Here is a 12,174-nt window from a genome sequence, read left to right on the forward strand (position 1 = left end):
AAAGCATATTTATAAAGAGAATTGCTTAAACTTTCTTTTTCAAAGACATTTTTTTCTTTTATATATTAAAGATCTCCGCCCATTTCCCGCTTTCACGAGAGTTTAATACATGTTTAATTTGTGAACGATTTGTGCTACTAACTTTCTGAGTAGTGAGTGAGTTGAGATAAAAGGCACGAATTTAAGTATAGGTATGCTTCGTTTACTGGTCAACTGACTCTGGTATCCCTGCCTTGGAGGAAATCCTTAATAAAGCCCTTGAAGCCCTTGAAGCATGGACCCTGGAAAACGAGTTCAAAATAAATTCTGAAAAGACAACTTTTGAACTTTTCACTCTGAGCACAAAGAAGCACGACATCAGTTTGATCTATAGTGATACATATTTGAACAGGACTGATTGTGCTACTTACTTGGGCATGGAACTGAACTCGGAACTACACTGGTCTAATTATATTCATCTCGTGGTCGAAAAGGTGACGAGTAGATTTAACTTGCTGAAAAGAATAGCTGGGGTAAAATGGGGAGCTTCCCAGAGCGTTCTTATCTCCACCTTTAATGCATTCATTAAACCAGTTTTCAATTACGGTGCTGAACTCCTTATCACCACTTCTGATAGTGCTCTAGATAAACTGGACGTTGCACAAAACAAGGCATTAAGACTCATTACTGGTGCAGCAAAATCAACCCCTATTGCTGCTATGGAACTGCAAACTGCGACTTATTGTTTGTCAGATAGACGAACCTACAGTGCTTTATCCCTAGGCGAGAGATTGCTCAGAAAAGAGGGTTTTGGGAACAGCTACATCCCTCTTCAGATTAGACTCAAAACACAACATCATTTCTTATTTGAGTTTCACCGACTTGCTACAGACCTCGATGCCTCGAGCATCAGACAGCCCAATTTTAGACCGTCTATTTTCCCGGGTACTTTAAATTACTCTACTGCTAATTTGGACTTGGTGCAGCCTCTACGGAAACATTCTTCCTCACAGGCTGAGTTAAGGGCTTCTGCCCTGGCTACTATTCATGAAAGGTATCTATTTCAAGATTGGCTTCACGTTTATACAGATGGATCTGCCACAGCCTCTACAGGTAGGGCTGGTGCTGGCGCTTTTTCCAAATTTTTCAGCCTGAAGGAATCTCTTACTGCCTGGTCAGATAATTTTTGACGGTGAAGTTTTTGCAATTTATATGTCCCTTAGGGCTGTCATTGAGCTCTCTTGCCAAAAATTGTTATTTTTGTTGACTCCCAAGCTGCAATACAGTCAATCACAGAGTATAACCTTTTTTCGAATGTAAACTCACTATTAGTTCACTTCTTGAGACCGGTAAAGACGTTGTGCTCCAATGGATACCAAGCCACTGCGGCATCCATGCACTGTAAAAAATCTCGGAAAACTCTCTGAATATACAAAAAAGTTTTCCGTAATAAACAGATTCGTACGCCCTCCGCAGTTTTCTGCTATAATCAAAAACCTTTCCCGTTTAGCAAGAAAGTAAGAGTCGACGCATGCGCAGCTCACACGGCAATTTACAGCCCAGCAGCAAAACCAAACTGAAACTTTCGAAAGCACGCAATGAAAACAAGTGCTGACTCATGTATGCGAAGTAACACTCATCAAGGGGATTAGTAGAAGTTTTGTTCCTCGCATGAATTCACTGAAGATAATTTTAAAGTCTTATATTTTCTTGCTTATGTATCGTCATAAGATTGAATTTGAAGCTATGTCACTTATTTTTAAGTACGAAGTGCAAATTCTCGACGCATGCTCGCGGAAGGAATATAAACTGAAATTAAAAACTAAATAACGGCCGAGAGGACGCCATGTAAATTCATTGTGTCGCATAACTTGTGTAGGTAATTTACTTTTTTCTTGGATACTTTTCTTCTTTCTACCAAATGGGTAATTTTTGTTGGCAGAATTTTATTCTGTCATAAAAATCACCTTTTTGGTGACCAAAGCCTGTAAAAGACCACCACCGACGAATAGGTAAGTCGCTTTGCAACTCTATTACTTTAAAGAGATTTAGTTCATATAAATCTCGTTAAAAAAAACTATTTTCTTCAGTATCATTTTTTCGTTGTGAACTATTGAAATTTGAAAATATTTTACATTACATAGAACACATATTTAAAGTGCAAATGTGTCTAGTTTTATTCTGTAAAATTTATGAATTGAAGATTATAAAAAACTTTAAATAAGTGTTATTGTGTACTTTGTTTTTATGTGTCAATCTCAGTTAATATTTGGCTGAACATTTATGTATCAAGCATTATGAATTAAATGTTATAATATGCAAATTGTCAGGTTTGATAGTTCGTCTTTAAGTTTGCATGTTTTCATTCTCTTGTAAACAGTGTAGCTAGATTGTATGAAGTAAAAAAAAACTATCTCTTGTTATTAGGAACATAGTGCTTCAGTATTATCTAAATGACGATATCTCTTTAAATATTTGCATTAGCGAGACGCTTTAAATTAGTTAAATGTGTATTAATTTCTTTAACAAATAGATACATATATGTATTTAAAAGTGTCTTCATTTTTTTCGTTTTACGAGCCTCAATTTTACCAAAAGCAAAAAAAAAGAAAGACTTAATAAAATAATTTTGTATTTTTACACCATATTAAAGTATTTGACTTATAATTTATATGATACTTTGATTTATAATGTATATGATACTTTGATTTATAATGTATATGATGTTGCTTTTTCAAGGGGGGGGTGGGCGATTCATAGCATCTTATGGGTGCACCATCACTCTTATGGTGGGGGGGGGATTCTCGTATATATGAAATGGAATAATCATGTAATAGAGTTCAATGTTTTAATAAATAAAATATATAATGCATTTTGCGCACACTGTAAAAATAAAATCAGTAACCTATTTTGAATAAGTATTTATATTTGTGATGAGCTGGAAAAGGGCAAGAACAGAAGAATCAACCCGAATGGTTCCAGCAGGGGGACTTGGTGTCATATTTAAATTCATCAATTTCTCTGTTGGTACTTTTTGGTACACTTTGTTCGTCAGAGAAATTGACTTGAGGTGAACGAATTCCGGAACGCGAAGGGTAGGTAAGTCCTGTCAAATTTTATCCGTAAATAAAAGCTATCAAGTTTGATACAAGATATGTTTTTAAGTTCTGCATTAAAAATACAACATGTTGATAGTTTTGTCTTGAAAATATTGAGAGAAAAACTGAAGTTTAAGATTGTTTAACAAACAATCCCCACTTTTCAGAAGGTACCCCCACTCCAATTCCCCGACGATTTTGTGATTAGGAATGAAACTACTAGATTATTTCACAATTTTTCAAAAATTTATAACTGTGCATATGTTATGCTGTTAACCATGCTATTTGTCATTATAAATTCAAAAAAAAAAAAAAAAAAATACACGAATGATTCTAAAATTGCTTGTATTATTGCTCTTAGATATGAAAGAATTGAAACTGATATGGTATGCAATACTATAATAAAGAATTATATTTTAGAAAAAATCACGGAAAAAGGATTCCGAAACTCTCGGAAACGTTTTTGAAAATTGTTTGGAGAATTCCGAAATACTCGGAAACGTTTTCGAAACTTTCATGAACCACAGCTGCACAGAATACTCAGAAACATTTCCGGAAATTACGGAAAGAGGATTCCGAAATACTCAGAAACGTTTCTGAAAATTACAGAAAGAGGATTCCGAAATACTCAGACACGTTTCTGGACATTACAGAAAGAGGATTCCGAAATACTCAGAAACGTTTTTGAAACTTTCATGAACCACAGCTGCACGATATACTCAGAAACGTTTCCGGATTTTTTTTACAGTGTGGCAACGAGCAAGCTGACTTGTTAGCTAAAGAGGCTTCAATATCAAATCCACCTTGCCTCCCGATCCCTCTTCGAAACGGCAAGCGACATCTTGGGAGCAATATTAGGCTCAAAAGAATTTCATCCATCCGTGCCATTGCCAGCGGAAAATCTTGGGCGTGTCTTCCTGAAGACCAAACAAGACTGCAACTTTCCCTTCTCCCTAGAGTGAAGGATTTACATCTTTTCGTCTCATTACTGGCCACGACTACTTGCAAGCCCATCTTTTTAAAATCGGACTGGTCAGTTCCCCGCTGTGCCCACTATGTGAAGGGACTAAGCAAATGACAGGGGAGCATCTTTTTGATTGCCCCGTTCTTCTCGACATGCTGAAGGATGTCATCTTCAGGGAGCTTTCCCGCTCTGCTACTGCATCTCTGTTGTATTGGACTGCAAGGCGCCTGATGTCCGAGAGGACGTTGGTGGGCGCAAATTTAAAAAAAAAATGCTTCGTTTACAATGTTATTTCTGCATTTAATTGCTGTTTTACTTAAGTTATAAATACTATTTTACTGACTCATTAAGAAAAAGAGAAACCTACTTTCTCAATTTTTTACCCAATCTTCCTATTTATTTATTTATTTTGTTGATTTCATATTTTCTGTACAAATCTTGTTTTATTGTCAAGTAAAAAAAAAAAAAAAAACTCACCGTATGAATGCAAAAAAAAAAGACAAATAGTGCTAAGAGCTGTTATTTATTTTTTTTATTTAGTTTAGAATTTTTGGACTTTTTGTTACGTACAGCATATATTGTTTTTCGAATGCAGAAAAAAAATTTAAAAGTTAGTTATGCGTCTGTTTTCCTTTATATATATATATATATATATATATATATATATATATATATATATATATATATATATATATATATATATATATATATAGGGGGAGAGAGAGCGAGAGAGAAATATATTTTTGCAAACTTTTCTGTGGTTCAATGACTCAAATTTTCCTAGTAAATGCGAAATATGACCATGATTTGCGTGGTAACATATGAATGTAATAAAAAAGAAATTGTTCTAAGTGTTGTTTATTATTTATTTTATTTTATTTAGTTCTTTAAGATTTTTTTGTCTACTAATTTTTTACTTCGAAATGTACAGCATTTTTCTTTTTCGAACGCAGATAAAACGTTTAAAAGGTATGTGCTTGTTTTATTTTACTTTTCGATAGAAAAATTTTAAAATATTTTCTATACCTTCCAATGACTAAAAGTGTTCTTGCAAATGCGAAATCTGACTTTCATTTGCCCAAAATGGAACCGTTTTTTAGCATAAACAATGAAGAAACAACAATAATTAAGTTTTTTTTTTTTAATTATTTAGCACATGCTGGTTTATGAAATTATTTCCCGTTTAAGAAAATAATTTAACTTTCCATTTCTGAGGTTTATTAAGTTTTTTATTTTTATTTAGTTCACTGTTACGTTAATGGCAATGTCCAAAAAATTACCATTCTCTGTTTTTGATAATTATCCAGAAAAGACATATTAGAATTTGTTTTTATATTATATGCTAACTACAAGCATACATGAATTAGCAATACTTTATGTAACATCAACTTGTTAAAAAGGTTTAGCATATTTTAATTACTTTCTTGAATATTTTAATGTAAATTTCTTTTGTTTCGTTTCGTGTAAACGTTTAGTGCAACATAAAATTTCACTGAAGCAGTGTTGAAAGAATAGTGTCTAAATTTCCAAAACGTCTTTAAGCAACTTTTAACTTTGAATACCAATGTCATTCAAGCCAATAATTTAAATATATTGCAGTGCTTCTTAAACTTTATAGCCTGCGGACCCTTTCATGGACCAATGTTCAGTGGGGACCCCTGTCATTAGAGTGTATAGATGCTTGAAGTAGATAATTGAGCTCAATTAAAACATTACTAATATCATCCCAAAAAAAAATATATTTTGTTTAGAATGCTTAACGTTATTTACATATTCTGGAGTACTAATTAAAGATAAACAGACAGAAATTAATAGGAAACGGAACGCTTAAAATTAAAAATGGAACATCAAACTAAGGGGAAAAGAGAGGTTGTTTTAACTTTCACAACTCTAATGTATTCAGTTTAATTGTTGAACGCGCGAGTCGAATATTATTATCAGCATCTAGAAAGCTTCGGTATTTAATTTTGGTGACTGCATGGATGAAAATCCGGTTTTGCATTGGTAAGTTATAACAATTGGAAGAACGGGTTTTTGTTTTTCAACGATTGGTATTTTTTGTTTTTTTAAACCGAAATCAGAAATGTGAGTAAGCACAAACTGACAAAAAAAACTAAATTCTTAGGAGTCAGGTAAAATTTGTAGGCTCCTGGCAAATTCATTTTTTGGAGTTTGTGAGAAAATTTTGTTTAACATGGTTCCTAAAGTGACATTATTCTGAAAGAACTAATCGCCAAGGGGTTTTTTGGGGGAGGGGGAGGGTCGGAATTGCGGGACCTTTGAAGTACAGTGTCTTGAAAGGTTGATTTCAAGATGCGACCTGAAGTTATGTCTATCAAGCATTCATATTAGCATGACGACAAACTACATGGTCTTATCGAATAGATTCGGCCACCTATGTATGATATTCCAACCTTTTGAGACGTCAAGGAGTAGGGCTCAAACAACAACACCTTACCTCGAAAGTGAAAATTTTAGTTCTCAAATGTAAAAAATATTTAATGTTTGAAAACTTTATTTTCGAAATATGATGTCCCGGACACCCTACTAAGGTTTGGCAACCCTCAAGTGGTCCACGGACCAGAGTTTGGGAAGTCCTGTGCTGTGGAAGTCGGTGTTACTTTTAAGAACGGTGAAACACAAAACTGTTTACGTATTTCTAAATCACAATACGTAAGTTTGTTGAAAAACCAACAATTCAAACAAACAGTGTTTATAATATCGACTGTAAATGATTTAAAGCAATGAAAATGCAGACATAAGTTCTTACCAAACAAAGGCAAGATTAGGTTAGTGCTAATGTAATATTAAAGGAATCAACAATACAAATTTTGGATCCAACAGAACGCTTACAGCTCAACTTCAGCCAATAAGAATTGTATAAGTGCCTTCTTAACAGTATATTTTCAGAAATATATTATCACTACAATTTTTTAATCAATTGACCTTGACTACTTTAAATTTAATTATACATTTTATAGTTTAAATATGTTTGGGATATAAAATGTTTAGCATAAATATACCATTGAACATTAATCTCAGAATGAAAATCGTATCGCTACAAAGTTCGTTTCTTTTAATGCAGGGGAAACCCGGCTAAAGTGGATATCCTGGCAAAGCGAATTTTGCCTATAACTCCCAAATAATTAGACGGCCGGCAGTCGCGTTGTCATAGCCACGGTCGCCTGTTGCCGCTCCGTGTGCGGCAAACGCGTCGGGACAAGTTCACATAATACAACGCCAGTGAGCAAACAAAGTATGTTTTGGAGAAAAAAATATTAGTTTACAGAGGTTAGTGTTTCCTTTATAACTTTAATACTATTTGTGACATGTTCTTTGTTATGAGTAGAATTTGATGTACGATTATGTAGCTTTCAACTATACATAGATGACGAGTTTAGATGCTCTGGTTTTCTAGTAATTTTTAGTAACCTCAAAAATGTACTTGAAGGGCAAAGCGGATTGGGCAAAGTGAATACCATATTCACTTTGCCCGGTCATGACACGTCACTTCATTCGAACCTGAAAGTCCTTCAATATTAAGATCTCAAGGCAATACTACCATTGAAGATCGTCCTTATACTCCTATGGGATCTGAAACAACAGAATAAGTCCAAGGCAATGATGTCACTCAAACCTGAAAGTTCTACGAACTACTACAGTCCTTCCGTTTTACTACCTATTCCTCATCCTGTAAAACCAATAACAACACGTAAATAAAAACTATAGAGATCTAAACTCCAGGCAAGTACTCCAGTAAAGGGCAATCAAATACAAAAATTTGAAAAATCAAAAAATACTTTAATGAAGTAACTAGATGGTGTTTCGACAAAACCTTCTCAGAAGACTATTAAAAAGACGAAGTACCAAAAAGACTAATAAAAAATCTCTACTACAAAACATAGGACTGCATAAGAGAATGATAAGAAGAAGGAAGAAAAAAAATTGATGATGTAAGGTGCATTTTCTGTGATGAAATGTTCATTGAAGAAGCTGATCAGCCAATAGAAAACAGGATACAATGTCATATTTGTTCTGAGTGGTGTCATAAAGAGTGTTCAGCATTCGAAAATGGTAATGATTTTGTTTGTAATAACTGCAATGATTAGTATTGTAGCAGAATTTTTTTTTTTAATATGCTCCTAAATTTTGGATGTTGACTTTTTAAAAAAAAATGTTTTGCTTGTTACAATAATTACTGCAATAATTAGAATTGTAGAAAAATGCTTTTTAATATGAGCCTTTAATTTTCGTTACTTATTTTATTCTTAAATTTCTTTGTTTGTAATACAACAGCAATTAGCACTGCAGCAAAAAAAAAATGTTTTTAAATGTGTTCCTTTTATTTTCTACATTTATTTTATTTTTAAGTTCAATTTCTTTGTTTCCAATAACTACAATACTTGTATTGTAGCAAAAAAATGTTTTTTGGATATGTTCCTTTAATTTTCGATGGTTATTTTATTTTTAATGTTTAGTTTCATGACAAATAATGTTGTTGTTCGCTTTGCCCTAGTAACGAATCCACTTTACCCGGGGTGTTGGGCAAAGTGGATATTCATGCCATTGTTGAAAACTGGCTTTATATCTAATAGTGTAATTAATATTAAGGACAACTGTTATTGCATTACGCAAGTGCATTGAATGAAGACTGATTATAAACATTTGTTTCAATTTCTAAAGTTATAACTAAACGACAATAATCAAGAAAAGCTTAAGGTATTCACGTTACTCGGGTTTCCCCTACCATAGTTGGTTACAAAAGAGTTGTAGCTTGACTAAGTTATTTTTCTCGAACAATAAAACTTACTGAAAAATGTTCCATTTTACAATTATTACTTATAGTAATGAAAAACACAGAAAAACAATTGTAACCTGGTAGGTACCTCTCTTCAAATGTCAGATTTGTGCATATTTTATAATTCGAAAATGATTTTTCTTCCTTTGTCCAAAGCAAACAATTCTATTTAATGCACAGGAAAACGCTTTTCCAATATTCCAATGAAAGGAACAAAGCCTGAAGTATGATGCAGCTCTTTTTTGTCTTTGTGACCTATATCCCATCAATGAAATTACTACATTGTTCAAATGTTTTGGTCATAAATGATTAACATCTAACTCCGCTTACAAATAAATATTTAATAATTTGAAAAGGTAATATCACCAGATTAACTGTTGTTCATTGAACAAGAGGACTTGTATATCAGTAAATTCAAAATGGTTTCTACGATTTATTTTGCGAGAAATATTCACAAGCGTTCTATATAATCGGTTATGATGTTAAAATTAACTGCAGGAGTCTATCTTTTGTTTTTTGGATGTTTTCGTCAAGGGTTGATGATGTAAAGATACATATTTTCAAATAAACCGTAGTTCATCCTGGTATGTATTTGTTTTACGTGTACGAAAGCGATAATAAGCTAAAATATATCAAAAAAGGTTTAATATTTGCTTCAGATTGTTAAAATCTATCTCTGACAAATAGTTTTTTCATTATGGCATTGCAATAAAAATGTTGATAGAAAACGGGAAGCTTTTAATGTGTGGAGACCTAAAAAGAACTTGAAAAATAGAAACTTGTATGTTTCCTCTCCTGAGATTTATGATAGCTCCATGATTGACGATTCTTTGTATGCATTTCACAAAAGCTTTATTCGATGAAAAAGTTAGTGCAGTACGATATAATACTAACAGTATTTGCTTTGTCCTTCTGAAATACATAGATCACAAGAAAAACTATAGAGAAAACAAAGACGTCCATTCTTCTTCATGGATTTAAAGGTTACAAAGACTTACACAAAGTATAAGTTTTCAACATTAATTATCCAAAAATATATTTAATCTTGAAATCTGGACAAAACCCACAAAAAAATAAATTTTTGAAAATAAGTTCCCGTTCTATCAAGTATGCTTGAAATGTCTTTTCAAATGTATGTAATGTTGTTATTCTATGATTATACATAACTATTTGCCTCGTGTAAACAGATTTTAAAAGTTTATCCTTCTAAAATCTGCAACACGTGCTAAAAAATATATATAAATAATGTCTTTTCTTATGCTATACGGAACATTGAACTTGAAAAAGGCAAATTATTCAATCTATTTGTGAACTCGATTTAGTTTTATCAGCAAACATACTGGAAATCTCTCTCAACTAATTCGAAGATGTACGCGAAGCAAAAAAAATTGAAAGCCCCATATAAGTACATATTTTTCCTGCTTCATATGAACTTCATCTTTTCGACTTCTCGAAGAAGGAAGCACAGAAAAATACTCTCTCAAATTCTAAACTTATTGATAATCGGAATAGGACTCTGGTTTAGCGTGTTGTATCATTTCATATTACAAGAATCACAACAATCTATTGGCGACTTTTCCGTCAACGTAGGAGCATTAATCTTATCAATAGTGCATCGGTATAAGCTCTGTTCATGTCTTCGCATCTTAAAGATGATTCCATCATATTTGGAAAAGAATGGAATAAATACGAAATTATCGCCCTTTTCGTTGATTACTTGTAGTGCTTTGAGCACTATGTTCTGTTTCATTGTAGCTGGATTAAGAGTTTATGAGCAATCGAAGTTTTACTACCTTAGCAACTTAATGAAATACGCTAACACCACCACAACATTCTACGAAGAACTATTTTCATCAGCACATGTTTTTATTTATTATGATGCCATTATTTTCCCTCTTAATTGTTACGCTATATTCTACTCTTTCGTTTGCTATCACGTACGTAAATTCATTTCTCAAAGTGAAAGTGACATAAATGCTGTGATTACTCTGGATTATTTTAAATTTAATAATTCCGTTTCAAAACTTGTGTCTTTACTGGACGAAAAGTTATCTTTTCTTCTATTCACTTCTCTATGCTGCAATGCATCAGCCTTTTATACAGGCATGACATTATTAAGTGAACCATTTTTTCACCAAAGAAAGAGTAAATTTATCGCAAAAGTTCTCGAACTTCTCATTAGTCTTTGTGCTCTAATGTGTTTAGCAGTCAATGCTATTCTCTTGAATGAGGAAGTGGAAAACGTTCGAATGAAAGTTTTAGAATCATTAGAAGAAAAACAAATGGTTTCATATGATGAGACAATCATTGATTGCATCAAGAAAGAAAGCGCTTTAACTATATGGAACATGGCTAAAATTGATCGAAATACCATAGCAGGTATTTTTGGCACTATTATTTCGTATTGTGTGCTTTTTAAGAGCATCAAATAGAGAAATCATTGTTTATAAATGCCATTTAGTGCATGCGATGTGGTCAATATCGCACAAGACTAAACTATTCTGGTTAAACGTATCCTGCACGAAAAAGTATAAACTATTTTCTAACGCAATTAGAAGATTTCCAGACATGAATTACAGGGGCACAAGAAATAACTTGGACACACATACGACCAAACTTCAAAACAAATATGAATACATTATTTCGTTTAATATATTTACGAATTTTCAAAGTAGCTACCTTTATGATTAATACAGAGCTTTAAACCTGTCACGAAATGTTTGGCTCTGGGATGTAACTCACTTACTGATAGTTTATTTTATATTTTGAATAAGGATTTCTTTTGGGATGCCAAAGTTTCATGAGGTTTAGTACACACCCTTGTCTCCACGATGGATCAAACATAATAATCCATTGGGTTCCAATCATGGGAATACGGTGGCCATTCATGAGCTCCAATGAAGTCCGGAAAATGTGTCTTTCACCAATCTTGAGTGCCTTAGCTCTGCGGTGCGGAATTCTGTTGGAAGATTCATCTTTTGTTTCCAAAGAACTTTTGCGACCAAGGTAAGACAACATCTTCCAAAATGCGTTTGCGATATGTTTCTTGACTAAGTTTATCTCCTGATCAACAAAAACAAGTGATATTTTCCCTCTAGCACATGTCTCACCCCAAACCATTAGATTATGGTAGTTTACGCCGTTCAACAGGACAAGGTCCTAGAGACAAGGTTATGTGCTAAACTTCATAAAACTTTGGCATCCCTAAAAAAATCCTTATACAACGGATGGGATAAAATCAGTAAGTGAGTTGCGGCACAGAGCTGAAAATTTTGTGACACGTTTAAAGCTCTTTATTAATCCTAAAAGTAGCCACTGTTAAAATTTGTAAACAT

General features: G+C 33.1%; 1 protein-coding gene across 1 annotated transcript; it reads left to right on the top strand.

The window, feature by feature from the left end:
• The first annotated feature begins 416 nt into the window (after positions 1-416).
• Positions 417-1,169, top strand: LOC129226880 (uncharacterized). Its single transcript, XM_054861510.1, has one exon. The coding sequence runs from the start codon at positions 417-419 to the stop codon at positions 1,167-1,169; it is 753 nt and encodes a 250-aa protein (XP_054717485.1).
• The last annotated feature ends 11,005 nt before the right edge of the window (positions 1,170-12,174 follow it).

Source organism: Uloborus diversus, chromosome 7 (genome assembly GCF_026930045.1).
Source record: "Uloborus diversus isolate 005 chromosome 7, Udiv.v.3.1, whole genome shotgun sequence".
In the NCBI taxonomy this organism is placed as follows: Eukaryota; Metazoa; Arthropoda; class Arachnida; order Araneae; family Uloboridae; genus Uloborus; species Uloborus diversus.